This window comes from Piliocolobus tephrosceles, chromosome 3 (assembly GCF_002776525.5).
Source record: "Piliocolobus tephrosceles isolate RC106 chromosome 3, ASM277652v3, whole genome shotgun sequence".
In the NCBI taxonomy this organism is placed as follows: domain Eukaryota; kingdom Metazoa; phylum Chordata; class Mammalia; order Primates; family Cercopithecidae; genus Piliocolobus; species Piliocolobus tephrosceles.
In genome coordinates, this window is record NC_045436.1 from 135001187 (window position 1) to 135021271 (window position 20085).

Sequence of the window (20085 nt, forward strand, 5' to 3'; positions counted from 1 at the left end):
ATTTTTAAACACACAAAAGTTGCCTGTGTTTCCCAGCTTTTCTTTTTTCCTTAATTTCTTTATAATATCCTCATCCTATTAAACAACTCTGAAAATCCTCACTATTCTAGCACCCTTTCTAGTCAACTTGATTTTCCATTTGTTTGTCTTCAGATGTTACACTCAAGATTACAGACTCAAAATTTGTCTAACCAGAACATAGATTATTTCATATGACCTAATATCTTAAGCAATGAACATAAGACATTGTAACTAATTTTCTGAAAACAAATTTACGTCAGATCTGACAAATCCAAACAAAACTTAAGTCTACAACCTTGAGAAGCTAAATACTCACCCAAATTATGCTATCACTGTACTAAGTTTTAAAATTATTTTTGAAATTTCCTTTGGCTGCCTATCATAGCTTCATTTATAAAAGTTTAACTTTACAAACAATATCTTAAAAAAAAAAAAAAAACCCTTGTCAAGTAAACTAAGGTGTATCCAAATAACAAACTATGTAGCCATTTTAAATTGTATTTATAAAAAAATTTTAAGAACTTATGAAAACATTACTACATGTTAAAAGTCAAAAAAAGGAAAAATAGACAACCATAAATGAATTATCACAATTTTGTTTCAACCCACAGGAAAAAAATTAAGAAGGCAACAAAATTTAGAACTTTGAAATTTGATTAAAAAATAGTAACTGACTGAGCAGACCAAAGAAAACTAAATCCTAAGTCAGCAATGAGAAAGCAAAGACAATACTTATCATGTCAGGACCCCCTCAAAAATTCAGAAATTAAAAGCTCCAGTTACCAGAACATTTGCATTAGCCAAGTATATACCCTCTAGATAGAATACTGGAATATTTTATCTGAAACAAATCCGATTACCACAAAAAGAAAAACACCTAAAAATACAGCAGGGAATGTGAAAAAACAGCCCTCCAGTGAAGCCTGAAGTCAAGCAAGTTCTATTCAGATGCACAGAGCTTCCAATCAATTTTAGCAGTCCACCCTTACATAAGTGTATGGCCAACAATCAACAAACATCTCAGAAAAGTCAAAGTCAGAAGCTAAAAGTACTAACTAAAATAATCAAGTTGAAAACAGACTATGCAGGAAAAGAAAATCTAACAGAAACAAAACAGCCTATCATTAATATCCTTTGAAAGAGGGGGGAAAAAGATATTGCATTACTGTAGGCATGAACAATAAGATGCCACAACTAAATAATAAAGAAAACTTTTCTTGGAAATTAACAGCAGAAATGAAAACTAAGTGGAAACATTTTAAGAATAAAAAATTCTCCCAGATAATGGAAAAGACGAAAAAGAGAAAAAAAATTAAAAAAAAATTAGAAGACCATTCGAAGATATCCAATATTTATCTAGAATAGAACAGAAAGCAGAGAAAAAGGTAAAAGAGAAAGTGTTCCACAAGTGAAGCATAAGTGCTTCCAAATCGAGAAGGTGCAACTGAGTGCTTGGTACAATGGATGAAAACAGACCAAGACACTAACTGTAAAATTTCAGAAAACTGGTGACAAAGCTCATAGATTCACAGTCGGGGGCAGGGGGGAAAGAGCTATGCATGTGTGCACAAATGAATAAAAAATATTTTAAGAAAACGTTGTAGTCAGTGTTTTCTCATGCATACATGTTATCTATTCCCACTAGTCACTTCTCTCTTGCCCCTCACTCTAATTAAATAATTACACAATTGTTTTTGCACGCAAATGAGTGGCTTTATTTTTACACCTGTTAAATTTTTTCCTTTATTTTGCTTTTTGGTAAAACTTTATTCATATTGAAGTATACAAAAGGCTGTTACCTCAAGAATGTCAAAACACCGTTAAGTGTTGAAGCTGTATAAGCACCTAAGGGTTCGTGTGTACTATTCTACTTGTTACTGGGTTTGAAAATTATTTAATGAAAGGTAAATAAAGTTATCTTAAAGAGGCTGATGGGCTGTCTCACACTTAAGGGTGAAAAAATTCTATTTGCAGTAAATATGAAAATAAATTTTAATTCTTAAATCCACTCCTTTGCCCATTCACCCTCGTGAGTGAGTTCAGGCCCTAGTTCATTTCATTCCTATAGTATGGCAATATAACCCTATCTGTTTCATATCCCTTTCATTCTACAGCCCATCCTGCTGCCAGTTCCTTTTCTAAAAACCAGATCTGCACTTCATTCTACTGCTCAGGAACTTTCAAACAGCTTCCTATTGGCCACACAAATGTTTGCAGGCTAGTTTAAAATCCATGTCCTGCTCATTATGGCCTATTTCCAACATTTCTTACAGACCACAATATACATAAAGAAAAAATGTTTGCCACACACAGTCTTAATACACACCCTCTTTCCAAATCAGTATTTCTACCAAACATATTAGTATTTAAACACACTATCAAGGCAAGAAAACCATGAAGACTGTACCCATCAAATTCAAATCTTTCATTCAGAATCCAATCAGAATGGAACACTCTGACCTCCTCTCACATAACCAAAAGAAACTTCAAAATAAGTTTTTCAGTACACAGTATGTATATAAATACACATTCATAATGGCTACCTTCAATGAGACTGACCCCTAGGAGTTTCTTTTTATTCTCTTTTTAAAAGTCTACTACAAAAAATAAAGTATACAGAAGCTAACAGTTTATGATGGCAGTTCTCATTTCTATTAAAAAAAAATAAAATGCACTGCTGCTAATGAACTAGCTCATTAAGACAACTTTTCCACCCATTGTAGTCAAGTTTAATATATTCAATGCCATTATAGACAATATAACCCAAAAAAACCTGATGACCCTTTAAAATACAACAGACATCACCACACACTTTCAAAATATTTGCAAAAGAAGAACCAAATACGCAAAGTAGGATGTAAATTAAAAATAAAATTATCTATATAGAACTGTGTACAGTAGAGTGCTTTATCTGCAGACATAGCACACACACTGCGTAAGGCAGTATTCTGGTGGATAGGGCTGCAAACCCAAAAGGGGAGCAGAGGTCTCTTTCCAGTCCACTATAGTTCCCTGAGTATATAACCCAATCTAAAAGCCACTCCCAATCTTCATCTCAGTGTCATTCAATACAACAATCAACTATCAAGGTAAAGAAAAAAGAGTACACAATCAGTTTTCCATAAAAGAACTATGACAATATAGTATTATTCTTCGGACTAGGTCTGTGATCATACCATGCAATGGAGAAGCCAGAAACCAGACTTGATACACAAGTTGTAGTATCAACCTCAAAGTCTCTCACATAAACCTACTCCTTTCAAGTACCAATTTTTAAAATCAATGGCTTTATCTCATTCTGTTGAGTTCTTAAAGCCTCTCAGAGAATGTCTAAGATTTTTGAAGATATCTTGAGCTATCAGGGCATTACACCAATGATATCAGTGTTACCAGTATCATAGAGATAAACAGTATGCCACCTTCCTTACCAATTTTTATAAAGAAAACAAGAAAGTCTCCAATTCTGTTGATAAAGATTAGAGTATTATCTACAATGAGAGCTTAATCTGTTGCCACTAACTTTTCTATCCTACAAACACATATTACAATTCAAAATGAAATCACAACATATAGCAAAGAACAGTTTTACTTGGCATTTGTTAGTATAAAAGGCTATAAATTCACATGCTTGCAAAAGTGGAGATAAAACAACAATCAGCAAATTTGTAAGTCACCAGGAAGCTGAAGGTTTGGAAAAAAGGTAGCTATTTGCACTTTAATCTTGTCCCTTGAGTAGTGGTATGGGAGCAGACTCAAGAACAAAAAATGAGAGCAACCAAGGATAATTTACTAAAATTCACCTTAAAAAGATTGAATCTGCCATCTTGGATCTCTGCACCTGGTGTAACTTCCATAGTACAGTCTTCGGCCTAAGTTAAATAACATATTCCCCATTAAGATACCACATAATATTTAATTAATAGGCCATATAAAGACAAACTAGCTGTGGCTAGTCTGTGATTTGAAAGTAAGAACATCAGATAATCATTAATACAAAACTCTAAAAGGGAGGGAAGGGAAAAACAAACATGGTAAACAAAATGGAATTTTTAAACTATCGTATATCATTTAACCACTTTTATAGGGAAGCGATTTATTTGGGGAGTAAAAGTGGGACGGTAGACAAGCCAAGGGTATTCCGGAGTATTTATTAATTACCGTAATTTTATTTGTAGTAGAAGTTACTGGTATAACTTCAAGTCCCATTCGTATCCTCTTTTGTTTTTCACAGTAAGCTTTCCAGGTATCTTCATTAAACCCATAATTAAAATAATCAGAAAGATCAGCACCTAAAGATAAAAGACATCTTTAGTGTACAAATATTTCAGCTCTATTTTTATGCAGCATCAAAAATATACTAAACTATAAAAATATAAATTTAGAGTTCTATCAGTTATCACTCTATCATTTACGGTGGCAAAAACACTATAAAATTTTTGATAAAATTATTTCCTTTAGAAACGTCATTATAATAAACAATAAGTCTACATTTTAAGTAATACGAGGCCACCAGTAAGATTTAATAATCCAAGTCATTATTACTCATCATTTGCTTAAGACAATTAAAATTATAATGAAAACATAAAATTCTAAATTGATGCTCAAAAAATTTTCTGATGACTTCACACTAAAAATATTGAAATTAATATAATCCACAACAGTCTTACCAGGTTTACGCCATGGTTTATCTTCAAAAGAATCCAAATCTACCTCTAAGAGTGGAACTCCATTAATGCTTCCAGGTGCATCAAGGTCTACTCCTTTGACTTTTGTTCCTGTTTTATAAAATTACAAAATGAAGGAGCTACACTTGCAAGAAGCTGGGACATACCATAGACAAACAGAAAATATAAACACCTTTTTACTATTCCTGGCACACATACACAAACAGAAAACAAACATTTTTTTACTATTTCTGGCAAAAAACCTGGCAAGCATTCCAAACAAACCAGAGCCTAAAATATGTGCTACTGGACTATTCACAGAAAAAATTTACCAGTCCCTGTGATGTATGGTCAAAAATTACCTTTAAAAAGAGCTATTATATTATCACCTTGGCCAGGCGCAGCAGCTCACTCTTGGAATCCCAACAGTCTGGGAGGCCAAGGCAGGCAGATCACTTAAGCTCAAAAGTTCGAGACCAGCCTGAACAACATGGCGAGACCTGGTCTCTACATAAAAACACAAAAATTGGCCAAGCATGGTGGTGCACGCCCACAGTCCCAGCTATTTGAGAAGGTGAAGTGGGAGGATGGTTTGAGCCTGGAAGATGGAGGGTGCAGTGAGCTAAGATTGCGCCACTGTACTCCAGTCTGGGTGACAAAGTCAGACTTTGTCTCCCACTAAAAAAAAAGGATTAAGACCTATTTAAGATATGTGCCTTACTTCCCTACTGATGCAACAGAAAATACAAGTTTTACCTGTAGTTCCATAAACTCTTCCTCCTGTCTTGATGTTAAGATTTACAGGTGCTGTACCATAACTCCTAAAAACAAACAAAAAACCAAAAATTATCCTGAAAAGCTTAAACAAAGCAGTAATATTTCTATTTTTTATAATTTCTATTTTTATTTTTTAAATTTTGGATAGATGAGATCTCATACCATGTCGTCCAGGCTGGTCTCGAACTCCTGAGCTCAAGCAATCCTCCCGCCTTGGCTTCCCAAAATGCTGAGATTACAAGAGTGAGCCACCGTGCCCAGCTAACACACATTTTAAAAAACATTTTAAACTAGTTTCTAACGTCACTTGCTCAATAAAAGGCAAAAACATTAAAAAAAAAAAAAAAACTGACTCGTTTCCATTTCAAAAATCTCTTTGCCACTAACTCAACATTCTACTGTAACAAACTTCACAAGAAATAAGGCTAAGAAGGGAAACATAGTTTATACCCCTTTTCTTCATTTCCTTGCCTGCCAGTTATTACACATACAGCAATCGTAAGCATAAGTAAAATTCCTCCAACTTGTTGTTAAATCCAGTGGCCTTTCAGTTCTTCCCCCACTGGATATTGTTAATAAATCCTTTTTCAACCATTCATGGAGTCCGTAATAGAAATTTATTGTCATGAAATTCAAAAATAAGTCTAGCATGAAAGCAGAACAGCATTTACCGGTGGTGGGTGGTTAATGACCAAGAGGAAAAATGAGAGAAACTTCTAGGATGCCAATTATGTTTCATATCTTGATCTGGTTGTAGTTACATGAATGCATATATTTGAAAAAAGTATTAAGCTGCACCTTTTTAGATGTAATATAATACACAGTGATAAAGAAAAAAATTTCTGAAGTTGGACCAATCCACATTCAAATGTTTTGTCAGTTGTTAGTGTAATCTTGGCCAAAACATCTAAGACTTGTATATAATTATTTGAATATTTCATTGCATTTATACTTGTATAAATGAGCCTCATATAAATTTTCTGTGAGGGGTTACAGATAGTTCTTTACTTTTTTTATTATATAATGGATTCTTATACATGAGTAGTATTATCAAATATACTAATTAAAATAGACTTTTCTGTTTACTAGGGAAATTAAAAGAAAACAGGAATGGGCAAAGAAGGACCAACTCCCACTGAACAAAAAGACATCAGTAAGACGGCAGGCAATGGCTCATACCTGCAATCCCAGCACTTTGGGAGGCCGAGACGGGCAAATCACGAGGTCAGGAGATCGAGACCATCCTGGCTAATACGTTGAAACCCCCTCTCTACTAAAAAATAGAAAAAATTAGCCAGGCGTGGTGGTGGGCACCTGTAGTCCCAGCTACTCAGGAGGCTGAGGCAGGAGAATGGCATGAACCCGGGAGGCAGAGCTTGCAGTGAGCCGAGAACACGCCACTGCATTCCAGCCTGGGCCACAGAGCGAGACTCCGTCTCAAAAAAAAAAAAAAAAAAGATACCAGTAAGACCTCAAGTCATAGGTATTTTCAATGATATATTTCTCACATTATATTCATGTGACATATTTGGTTCTTTTCTCTCAGAAGTTCAGCCATCTGGACTTTAGATTCACTGCTTTGGGTCTAATAATAATTACTTCCATTTTTTGTCTCTAATGTACTAAATATAAGACTTAGGTTGAGTTACATTTGCACAGTCATTTTTCTTTTCCACTTAAAAAACAAAAATGTAAATGTAATAAAATGTTTAAGTAATTGTATCAAATAATCGTAGCTCCACAGTTAGAAATGCAAGAATTACAAAGTGGACCAAACATTACTGTCAAGCAGTACTATCGTCACCAACTTGAAATAATCACTTTATAGACTGATTAATTCATGTAATGCTTACTGAGCACCAAAACCATGTCAGGTATGATTCTAGGCTAAGGAAAAAGTATGAGGAGCTGGACAAATTTGGTTCCTGCCTTCACGATGTTTACATTTTAACAATCCAAATTCAGCAAAAGTGACTTAGTGCTATCTACATATGATGTACATGATTTTTCTACAAATGTAGAAAAATCAAGGATTTTCTCTAAACTGTTCTCTTACAGGACTGCTATAGAATAAAATGGCATTTTTATAAAAGACTTAGCCCTAAGTCTTCAATAGATGAGCTTCTTTGCTTTCCACCTAGCTACTTTCTATTCCCCATTCTGCCTTTTAAAACATTTTTCTTTTTCAAGTCACAAGCCTTTGTATTCATTCTGCATAGAGAAGCTTAGTGGTATGAAAAATTGCAGAGGCAAATTTGATATAATGTCCAATAGATCCCCACGAACTCTCACAGCACTCTAAATGCTAGATCCTATACTTGGATTTTCTATAGGAACTTCAAAATAAACATGTCAAATGAATCTATTTTGTGGGAGGTGGAAGGAGTAGCACCCACCTGGACCCAATTAACTGCTCTAGAAATCTTTAAGTCCCTTTATCTCCTCCTCCATCCACAACCAACAAGTTACCCATGTTATTCGTTATTTCTTTCTTTTTATTCTTTGAGACAGGATCTTACTATATGGCCCAGGCCGCCCTGAAACTCCAAGGCTCAAGCAATCCTCCTACCTCAGCCTCCCAAGTCCATGGGACTACAGGTGTATACCACATGCCTGACTATATTTGTTTCTCAAATATTCAAATATACTATTTTCCCATTCATCTCTCTACTATTGCTGCCTTAGTCTAGGTTATCATCTCACCTGGACAACTACTTCACACCTATTAGTCAATGTCTCTCCATCCATCTCAACTACTGATGCTACAATGGTTTCTACTCTATAGAAATCTAAAGTGTCTAAAGGTAATACCTTTTCAAATAACATGATCTATCTAAAAACCTAATTGGGGTGTCTAAGTGAGAGAATACAGTCATGGGTCCTCAGTTTCTGATCTGGTTAGGCCAGTAAAGCCCCTTCATCATCCCTCTTTTCCACTTATCACTGGAGACAGAAACTAAAAACCACGGCTTTGGGCAGCTAAAAGCCTAAAACAGGCCGGGCGCGGTGGCTCAAGCCTGTAATCCCAGCACTTTGGGAGGCCGAGACGGGCGGATCAAGAGGTCAGGAGATCGAGACCATCCTGGCTAACACGGTGAAACCCCATCTCTACTAACAATACAAAAAAAAAACTAGCCGGCCGAGGTGGTGGCGCCTGTAGTCCCAGCTACTCGGGAGGCTGAGGCAGGAGAATGGCGGGAACCCGGGAGGCGGAGCTTGCAGTGAGCTGAGATCCGGCCACTGCACTCCAGCCTGGGCGACAGAGCGAGACTCCGTCTCAAAAAAAAAAAAAAAAAAGCCTAAAACAAACCAAAACAGAACAACAACAACAACAACAACAAAATAACGTCGGCTGGTGGGACAAGCTTGCAAGGTCTACAAAGACATAGCAAATGCATCCTAAATCCTTTCTTAAGTGATTTCAACCATCTCTTTTCATCTACCTTATCCTCCAGCCATGTACTTCCTCCAAGCCATGCATCTACTACACTTATTTTTAAGCGGTGTCCTCCGCCTAAAAACCACTGTCTCCCTTCTCAAAAATTATTCAAACAAATTCAAATGTCACCTCTCGGATCTTCTCTTTAACACCTGTAGGCTTTCAGCAAACTTTCCTCTCAAACCTTTTGAATCACTTTGTACACGTTTCTATTCTAGCACTTACATTGCACTGAAAATATTTACTCACATGTCTGTTTTCCTCACTACTTCTGGAAAATAATAACTTCTTGTATTCTCATCAATTAATACATTCACAAATAAAAAAATTGCTGCTTTCATGTAACTCTATCTGATTTGTTGACTCCAGGAAATTTCATGATGATTTTACCAAGAGTTATTTTGTAGCACGGTAAATGTAAAAAAAATATAATAATGGAATGATCATAGACGGTTTGATAAAGGCACATTATCTTTGCTACTTAACACAGTGCCAAATAAATTATGCCTTTAAAAAGTATTTATTGAGTATATAAATGGATGAATCTCACAGAGATAGGTAACAAACTACTTTCCAAGATAAATTATTCCTACTTTAAGACTTGCTTTTCTTCATATCTTACACACATATAAAATGAACTTGTAACAAAGGTATGTTACCTAAAAAAACAACCTGTAACAATTTACAATAAATCAATTCAGTACTATTCCTTTAACACAGTTTGTTCTTTAAATTTGCTTCTGAAAACGCTGTGCATAAGTAAATGTTTATCAAATTTCATTTTCTCACGGACTTTGTTTTGAAGGGATATACCTTGAAATACAGGGGTTAAGCAACTTTACACTCTTCACAAATACTTGTACTTTACTTTCGAAATTCATAAAATGAATAAAAAATAAATCAACTGATAAATGGGTTAAGGCATAGATAGAGGGATATGAGTTCAAGCAAACAAAGCAAAATGTAGATTGTATAATTTAGGTGATGGGTAAACGAGCAGTCACAGGTCAATTCCTTCAACTTTTGTGAGTATTGGAAAATTTTCATAATCAAATGTCTAAGGGGAAAAAACCTTCAGAGACAACTGTAACTAAATAACATTCAGTTTATTTAGTCAATAACCATTTACGGCACACTTACTATATTTAAGGCAATGTGAGGAAGAGAAAAATTCATAAATCAGTTTCCTGTTTTATTGAAGAGTTTTGAATACAACGGTTTCTACTCTATAGAAATCTAAAGTGTCTAAAGGTAATAAATATGTATAAACATAATTACAATGCATAAAACTGAAAACTGTTGTAAGAAATAAAGTTTAGTAAGGTACTATGAAAGTCCACATATATTTAATATTTGAGTGCAATTTCTACCAAAAAAGGTACCATTCATAATCCAAAAAAATTGTCACTTGCTTCAAATTGTTCTATAACTTGCAAGTACAAATAATTTTATATAATATTTAATGAACATGCAATTATTACAATTTTATATAAGTGTTCCTTTTGCATAATACAGACAGTAAAGGCCTATTATTAGCAGAAAGCCCTGCTAGTACTACGGTATAAGCCCAACTTTCTCATTAAGTAATTATTTACTTTCCCAAATGAGAATGAGGAGCACATTTAGAATATCCACCCCAACATGAAAAACTAGCCTCTTTACTCTGTTCCCTAAAAAGGTGCTAGGATTTTAAAATTACATGGGTACGTGTATCATTACTATAATACAAAACTGACGACGACAATAACTGAACTGGCTTTAAGCTTCCTGAAATAACTTTTGAAAACACATGACTCTACTAATAAAATATTTAACAATATTTTTGTATATACTGGTTGATTCCAGATGAGGTTGCTTAATGAACTACAGTGAAATTAATGTATTTTATGTTTCCAATGCATAAGCTATAACAACATTATACAGCCAATCTGAAAAATAAAACACATTGACACTTATTCTCCTATTGCAACTAAATCACAATTCATACTTCAATGCATTTTCCTTCCAATCTTTCTGTAAGAGTCTTTATGTGCTCAATGAGTCAATGACAGTCCATTCACTTGGTCCAGTTTATAGAACACAAAATTTCAGACAAACATTGGCCTAAAAGGCCTACAGTAGAATTAAAAACCTGAAAACACTATTAACAACAAAAAGAAATACTTTTGATATTGTTTTTATTGGACAAAAAAATTAAAAACCTGAACTCAGGTCTGGATAAGTAATAAAGCGAAATAATAAGCACAGATACAAATTACAATTTAAGGATTTCTAATTCTAAACAAAGAATTTATAGTATTTTTTTTTCCTTGAGACAGAGTCTCACTGTTATCCAGGCTAGAGTGCAGTGGCTCAATCTGGGCTCACTGCAACCTCCACCTACCAGGTTCAAGTGAATTCTCCTGCCTTAGCCTCCGAGTAGCTGGGATTACAGGCACCCACCACCACGCCTGGCTAATTTTTGTATTTTTAGTAGAGATGAGGTTTCACCATGCTGGTCAGGCTGGTCTTGAACTCCTGACCTCAGGTGATTCACCCACCTCAGCCTCCCAAAGTCCTGGGATTACAGGCATGAACCTCCATGACTGGCCTAGTACTCAATTCTTTTATAAAAGCACTTTAAATTCAGGATCAAAAACTGCTGCTTCCACGTACCTTTGCTTAATCAGTTAACTTTATTTTAGGAAAGAAGTATCTTCATGATGAAACTTTAACAAGAGTTCTTTTATGTTAAAATAGAAAAACATAAAAACAATGGAATCAACTACTGAGAGATTGATATACGCACACTCTCTTTGCTATATAGCATTTACACAATTGTTACTTACTAAAAAATAACGTACCCATACTGTGGTGCTCCCGTTTTAATGTCTCCTATAGTGACATGAACATCATCTTCATCATCATCGCTGTCACTATCACTATCATCTTCAGTCTCAGTCACTTTCTACATGAACATAAACAAATTATAACATACATTCAATAATCCATTTCAACATCTAATATTAATAACTAAAAAAAGTAACCACCCTGGTTTTTTTTCTTTCTTCTTTCTTGAGACAGAGTCTCACTTTGTTGCCCAGGCTTGAGTGCAGTGGCATGATCTCAATTCACTGCAACCTCCGCCTCCCAGGTTCAAGCAATTCTCCTGCCTCAGCCTCTAGAGTAACTAGGATTACAGATGCCTGCCACCATGCCCAACTAATTTTTGTATTTTTAGCAGAGACAGGGTTTCACCATGTTGGCCAGGCTGGCCTCGAACTCCTGACCTCAGGTGATCCACCCGTCTTGGCCTCCCAAAGTGCTGGAATTACAGGTGTGAGCCACTGTGCCCGGCCCCACTCTGTATTTTTTTGAGATACAATTTAAAAGTTACAGGCTTATAATGCTGCCACCTATTTCAACTCATAATTTTGATGTTCTACATAATAAAAAGGATAAGATTATGAATAAAGAAATGAAATATTTTTTGGCATCATCTCTTTTTGGTAAACAACACCTCATATTTTTTTTTTACTATTATATCTGCCCCTCTTGCAAAAAGGATCTAAAGCAACTTACTAAGATATCTACAAGATAAAACTATAAAAAATATGTATTTGAGAATTCTTGGCAAAAAAAGAATCTAAGAGGAAAACAATTTTAAGATTCACAATGTCACAAATAAAAAGTACCAAATCAATTAAAGAATTTAAAAAAACCCAAAACATAAGAAGTACCAAATAGTTAAGCAGAAGCTCAATTATTCTTGGTATTCTTGTATACCTAGAAGAGGCCCTACATGCAAATTCTACATTTGTGAAGATTTTACTTTGGCTCGTAAAGCCTATTTTGTGCTTAATCACATCATAGTAAATAAGTAGATGACATATGCAAAATACTTTTTGTACACAACTTCAAACTTGCAGAACAGTAACTTCCTTCTTTTTATAGGATTAAAATGTACAAATATTCATAGGACCAGTAATATGTTCACCTCACAAAGTATCAAAGGCATGCAGGCATGCAGTCAGGGACTGTCACATACATTAAAAAGCACTGCTAAAAAATCGTAACATTCAAAGGCTGTGGGACTCAAAACTTGCTCTGAAAACCAGGCACACTATATTCAGTAGATTTATAACCATTCAGTTCCTTGAACACAATAAACATCAAGCCTTTGCACATACTATTTTCCTCTGATGTCTTTCTACTATTTCTTTTCCTCCTTGCTAATTCCTATATATGTTTTTGATAGCACCAGATGCAGTAGGAGATATAAGAAAGGGTCAGATAACACAGGATACTGAAGGTAATGTAAAATGTCAGCTTGCTTTCTATGTAAACTGTGAAGCTATTGATAAAGATTTGTATCAGGAAAGTAACTGGATTTCAAAGCCTTATGTTACCGGTTTTGGTACCCCATTTTCGGCAGTTTCATCTTCAATTCCAGATGGAGGATTAGCACTACAAACAACAAAAATAAATATACACGTCAGGCATTACTTTTCTGAAGTGCAGATAGGTTATATTAGTATTTCTAAGCTACATCTAATAAAGTTCCTAAAATTATTGTCTCCACTGGAGACAGTAATGGTAAAATCTGACTGTCGTATTCCCTGTTATTTCTAGTAACTTGCATAAAACAAGTACTCAACATTGTAAGTAGAATGCAAATGCCAGGCTGGGTGCGGGAGCTCACACCTGTACTCCCAGCACCTTGGGAGGCTGAGGCGGGTGGATCATGAGGTCAGGAGTTCAAGACCAGCCTGGCCAAGATGATAAAACCCCATCTCTACTAAAAATATTTTTAAAAAGTTAGCCAGGCATGGTGGCGGGTGCCTGTAATACCAGCTACTCAGAGGGTGAGGCAGACAATGGCTTGAACCTGGGAGGTGGAGGTTGCTGTGATCATGCCACTGCACTCTAGCCTGGGCAAGAGTGAGAGGCTGTCTATAAAAAAAAAAAAAGAATGCAATTAATGATTTATAATTTGATGGTGGGCTGAAATTCAAGCTTTTTACACATTTTAAAACGATATGACAAAGTTAATCAATTTTAATTATCCTAAATCTTTATTGAACATCCACTGTGTATCAGGTACTACTACTATCACTACCCAGACCTACATAATACAGTTTCCTCCTTTCCTTGGTGTTCAAGAACTCAGATTTGTGGTATAATCACATTAACTCTTTCAGTATTCAGTTAACATACACGCTTCTTCTTGGTTCTCTGTGTTATCAATCTTATTGAAGATACGTCCTTTATTGAATGAAAAATAAAATTTTAAGATTAAAAAAGTATCTTCATTCAAGGCTGTTCTCCAATTTGATATTAATAAGGAGCTAATTCTCATGAATGTTAAAAGTAATTACTTAAAGACCAGTTAATACTTGAACTTGTCTTTTCACAACAAAACTGGTATGCAACAATAAAACATTCACATTCCCATGAAACTCAAGCATATGGTCATTTACCAGCAAATAACACTTCCAGTACCATAGCGTAATTGGTTTCTTACATTTTTTAGTAATTAAAATTTCAACAGTGGGAATTAACCATCACTTCATTTCACAGATAAGAAAATTGAAGTACAAAGCAAGTAGCTGATTTGGCCCAGCTTTCTAAATTATTTAGTAGCATTCTTAACAAAAATGTCCAGATGTTGACACAGTTCAGAGCACTTTTCATTAGATTTCTGCTAATCTCTTCTAAACTGCACTTTCTGTCGGGTAGTTTCTATGTAAATCAATTTGATCTTTACAGTGGCATTTTACAGCACAATCACCAAATAAAGCAAAATGAAAGATAAAAAGTCAAAACCTAACTGTTAAATTTTCATTGTTCCACTGCTTGCTTCAAGAAAACAAATATGCAGCTGTAATTGTTCAGTACATTTACCTCCTGCTGAAATAAGCTTCTCGGTAGGCAGAAACAAGTCCCATTTGCTTTCTATGTCACAAAACAGTATGCTTTCTTTAGTCAAAACTTGGATAGATATAACACAATTGGAGACTGTAATGCAATGTTTAAGAAAAACAGAGGCTTCAGCAATGAGCCTGTCAGTAGGAAACGGGGGCAAATTCTAACAGCAGGAACTTAGGTAGAGCAATGCAGTGATGTACCAAGCCAGACAGCAGTAGGTTTGGCAGAGTTCCTTTCTTCAATAGGCCTACTCTTTTAGAAGTTTTAATTTTCTATCACCATGAGAATGTTAGAAACATGATAAAATTTTAAGCTTTTTCTAGAAAAATAACACTGTAAAGGAAGTTGTTTTCTCCCCCATAGGATGAAATCAACTCAACGGCTCCCCAAATGAAGTTGTAGAAAGGAATATAAAGCTATGTTGACAGTGAGACTCAGGGAAAGTAGAAGGTTTCCTCCAATAAATTTTGGCAAGTTGTGTATTGCAGAATTAAAATTAAAGAACGTTTGATCAGAAAATAAGATTTTAAAATTGTAACCAATAAAAATAAAAATCAATGGGATAAAGATGATCATAGAGAGAAATATATTTGATTGTAAAACTATACCCTGTAATTAATTTCTTGACCAAATAAAGGAATGGATATAAAGAAATATTCAATCATATTCATAACATAAATTAAAACTAATCTCAACTTTGTGGTTGAGATCTGAATCAGGAACTGAGTTGAACACATAAATTTTAAAATGAAATAACATTTCAGATAATATACCAATGAGTGAAAAGACTATAGGGGATTTTTTGGGTAAGGAAGTTGAACTGTAGTTTCAGCTCCTCCTAAGCTATTTCTACTTCCATTTCTCACTTTTTCCCTCTATCCATTTTTTGTTGTTAACAGCTTTTAGATGCAATTCATATATTACACAATCAATCCATTCAAACAGGACCACTGAGTTTTAATATGTTCACATAGTCCAACCATCACAACTATCTAATTCCAGAATATATGCATCACTCCCAAAAGGAACTCTGTATACATTAGCAGTCACTCACCCAACTCTTAGCAAACAGTAGTCTGTCTCTATGGACCGGCTTCTTTCACTTGCACATTTGCAAGGTTCGTCCATATTGTAACATCTACCAGTACTTCATTTTATTTTCCCTGCCAAATAATATTCCACTGTATGGATATAATACACTTAATCTATCCATTCATCAGTTGATGCAGCTGCGAGGGTTTTTTTTTCCATTTTCTATTAACAATGCTGCTATGAATATTCACGTACAAGTTTTTGTGTGAATGTTTTTCATTTCTCTAAGGTGGAGGGCTCATATGGTAACTCCATGTTTCACCATTTGAGAAAATGGCCAGGCTATTCTTCAAAGCAGCTGCACCATTTTACAATCCCACCAGAAGTGTATGAGGGTTTTATCTCTCCATATCCTCACCAACACCTGTTTTATCTTTCTGATTGCAGCTTACTTGGTATGAAGTGGTTTATCTTCCGCTTTTTAAACCCAAATATTCTTTTCTACCTACCTCTCCCTCCATTACTGACACTAATGCATGTGGTCAGGGTAAAGTCGACATCTCCATGTACTTCTTTGCATGGGTTGTTTTCTGAAATTTGGGGTAAAATTCTGACTCCCTGTATATGTTCTATAATCAAATACTTACATCTTTCTTATAATCTAACAAAGAAATCAACCTTATAACAAATCAGCTAATCACATTTTGAATGAAATAATACATAGCATTGAAATTACAACCAAAGTGCCATTATACCATCAAAAATGTTAATAAACTGGAAAAGCAGTAGTTTGGAGTGTTCCTGATTTACTTAAAAACATTTTCAATTAAGTTAAAATATTTTTATCGGTAGCTTAATGATTATACTGTATACTTCACTACTGAAGTCACTTAAGAGTAACAAGTTACTCAACAGTGTAAAATCAGTCCAATCCTAAGTTTAAAAACTTTGTCCTTTAAACTATCAACAAATAGAATTAGCATAAGATTAGGTCCTGAAACTGGAATAACCTTTAAAGGATTCAATGTCCTCCAAAATGTTGTAAGTGTTGTAATGACGCCAATGATTGTAAGAAAATAATTTTGACAACTGACAGAACCATTGTATCACACAATCTGTGTAATAGGCATCAACAGAAAATTTCACTAACCTGGCATTTTCTTCCTCTGGCCTTTCAACTTCATTTTCATCTACCAAGTAAAATAAACAAATAAATAAATAAGCAAACAAAATAAAGAAACCACTCTCAAAGAAACTAGTATTATGAAAATCTGAAGTGATCATCACAAGCACTAACCTAGGTCCTTTGTCAAATCACTGTGCACATGCACGTCCCATGGGCCTATAAGCATATCCAAAGTTAGATCACCTTATAATTACTTAACAAGATACGTATTTTATGGAAAAAAAAATCAGACTTTACTTGTATAAAAATAAGCTTAAACTTAAGAGGTACTGAAGATTTCCAGATCTTTGTAAAATAAATCCTCCACATTCACATTTCAAAGACTAATGCTAAATCTTGCCACCAAAGATAATTTTTTTTTTTTTTTACAAGTTTATCAAAGTTACATCATCAAGGACCTGCGTGGTGCCCAATGTGCACTTTTACTATTCTATTCTAAAGACAATCAAGAATGTATGTTTTAGGCAAGGAACAAACATTAAGTTTCAAATCTGGTGTAACAAGCAAGAAGGGATTGTGAATTAACGAAAGTTAAAAACCAGATGTCCCTTCTAGAGAGAAGTACATGATGCATTAAATTTATTTTGAGAAAAAGAAATATATGAGATGACACTGAAAACTATAAGCCGAAGGGTCATGAGATACCTCCATGATGTAGGTTAAACGGCAGTCTCTTAAAAAAGAAAAACTTCACCTTAATACAGGAGACATTCAGGGTTTTCTTTATGGGCCATCTTTCTCTCTCTCTCTCTTAATTAATTATTTTTAAAGCACGACTTTCAGACAAGGAGGTACCCTTGCAGGTGCATTCCATACAAACTGACCATCAAGAAACAAGACGTTAGTTGTACAGCATTAACTTTATTTCGCTATTATTACAGAATGACTGTTTCTGAAAGAAGGGACAGGAAGGGCACCCTAAGGCCACGGGGCAAAAACAGACACAAAAAAACACCACCTCAGAATCGACAGAAAAAAACAAGGGTAAAGAGCGCAGTAGCGAGGCCGCCGAGACGCCCCAGGGAAAGCACGGCGAAGCCAGGGGCCGGGACCAGTCACAGGCCCCCAGCCCTGCCCGGCCGCCGCAGGGTGGGTGCTTATGGTGGGCGTGGGCCAGGCGGGAGACGGCCGTGGGAGCGGGGGGCACGCGCACGCTGCGCTCGGCCTAAGTCAGGCCGGACAAGACTCCCAACCAGAGGCCCGAAGGGGCAGCGCGAGGGGCCGGAACGCCGGCCGTTTGAGGGCCAAGAGGGGAGGCCTAAGAGAACCCGAGAAAGAAACAGGGACAGGAAGTTTCGTACCGCCATAGAGCCACTCTTCCTCCTCATCCCCTCCGGTCCCGCCGCTCAGCTCCGACACTAGGCGCTCGACCTCGCCGGCCGACATGGCCGCCCCGAGCGCAACTTAAACGCGGCGATCAACAGCCCCCTCCAACCCCTTCCCAGCCTCTCAGCCCTGGGGCGCGAGAAGGGCGCGAACCCGCCGGCGAGCGAACGAAGAAAGCTCGAGACTCAAATCCCAGGAAGGCGGCAGCAGCGGTGGCAAAGATGAAGACTCCAGCGCAGATACGCCTGCGCATGCGCAGCAGACTCAAGCGGCGCGGCGTCTATAGGTGGCTTCGCTTCCGCGGCGGCGGCCACCTGGGCCTGGTTGCGCCTGCGCGCTGAGGTGGGCCCCGCCCCTCTAGGATCCCGCTTTGCTATTTAGCGTGGCTTTCTCTCGTTGCATCCTGAGTCGGCCAGGGTTCCCCGCCCCCACCCTTCCCTTTAATAACCCGTATTGCCATTGCTAGCGAGTACACCATTGTTCCTTTCTACTCTTCGTGCTCTTTTTTCTCAACCTTTTCTTTGCTTTTTAATCTTCCGAAAGGCCTTCTTTTATTCTTTAATCAGCCTTGATACAGAATCATTACCTGTCACTCCCTTTCCTCACTGAATAGAGAAGAAATCACAGTCAGTACTATTTCTTGAAAAATTAATTTTCACAGCCAACAAAAGCAAAACTAATAGATGAAGAATGCACCCTCCTTGTTAAAAACCATAAATTACTGTCAAGGTCAAAGACCGCCTCATTCCCCTACCCTTCTCTCCAGAGGTAGCCCTTGTTACAGATGCATATCCTGTTTGGAGTTCATCATTCTGAAATTTCCTATACACTTAATTCCTGTGTTGTGCTGTTTTGGTGGGAAAACCTGAGACTGACAAGTCTTAAATAGTACAGTATAGTATAGTATCATCCGGCGACTTCCTTTTTTTTTGGTTAGCATCCGTGTCTTGGAGCTGTTATACATTTTTGTATGAATCAAACTATATCCATTTTAAGTGCTTCATAAAATTGCATAGTGTGGCTATCACATAAAATTGCATAGTGTGGCTATCACAGAGTGAATATGGCTATTTCTCCATTGATGTACACCTAGATTGCTTTTGACTTTACACTTTTAACTGCAACAAAAAAGGACAATGAAGATCCACGTGGCTTCTTGAGATTTGTCTGTTTCTCGAAGATAGATCATAAAGTATGTACAGTTTTTATTTTAATAGGTAAACCAAATGTTCAGGCCACTTCTGAAAGCACATCTTTAAGTGAAAAGATGACATATCGTGCTTCAAACTGGAGCACCAGGTTTTTTGTTTGTTTGTTTATTCATTTGAGGTGGAGTCTCACTCTGTTGTCTAGGCTGGAGTACAGTGGTGCCATCTCTGCTGACTGCAACCTCCACTTCCTGGGCTCAAGCGATTCTTCTTCCTCAGCCTCCCAAGTAGCTGGGATTACAGGCGCACACCACCATGCCCAGCCAATTTTTCTATTTATAGTAGAGAGGGGTTTCACCATTTTGGCCAGGCTGGTTTTGAACTTCTGACCTCAGGTGATCTGCCTGCCTTGGTCTCCCAAAGTGCTGGGCTTAAAAGGATGAGCCACCACACCTGGCCTGTTTGACTTTTTGTATGTTTTGTTTTGTTTTTAAAAACAACAACAACAACCATCTTGCTCTGTAACTCAGGCTGAAATGCAGTGGCAGGGTCACTGCTCACTGCAGCCTCTACCTCCCAGACTCA

At 36.5% G+C, this 20085-nt stretch overlaps 1 protein-coding gene across 23 annotated transcripts in view; it reads right to left on the bottom strand.

Moving 5' to 3' along the window:
• Positions 1–18631, bottom strand: part of FIP1L1 (factor interacting with PAPOLA and CPSF1) — a 75025-nt gene extending 56394 nt beyond the window's left edge. For 3 of the 23 annotated variants that reach the window (XM_023183132.2, XM_023183126.2, XM_023183125.2), the window contains exons 1-9: positions 18328–18625; positions 17138–17182; positions 16991–17030; positions 13290–13347; positions 11745–11848; positions 5442–5506; positions 4689–4796; positions 4180–4310; positions 3822–3890 (exon numbers count right to left, since the gene is read on the bottom strand). In XM_023183132.2, coding sequence (XP_023038900.1) covers positions 3822–3890; positions 4180–4310; positions 4689–4796; positions 5442–5506; positions 11745–11848; positions 13290–13347; positions 16991–17030; positions 17138–17182; positions 18328–18412 — 705 coding nt within the window. In that variant the 5' untranslated portion in view covers positions 18413–18625. Of the gene's footprint in view, positions 1–3821; positions 3891–4179; positions 4311–4688; positions 4797–5441; positions 5507–11744; positions 11850–13289; positions 13348–16990; positions 17031–17137; positions 17183–18327 lie in introns of all 23 variants that reach the window. The other 20 variants (XM_023183136.2, XM_023183135.2, XM_023183131.2 and 17 more) reach the window with 15 other exon arrangements.
• Between the last annotated feature and the right edge of the window lie 1454 nt (positions 18632–20085).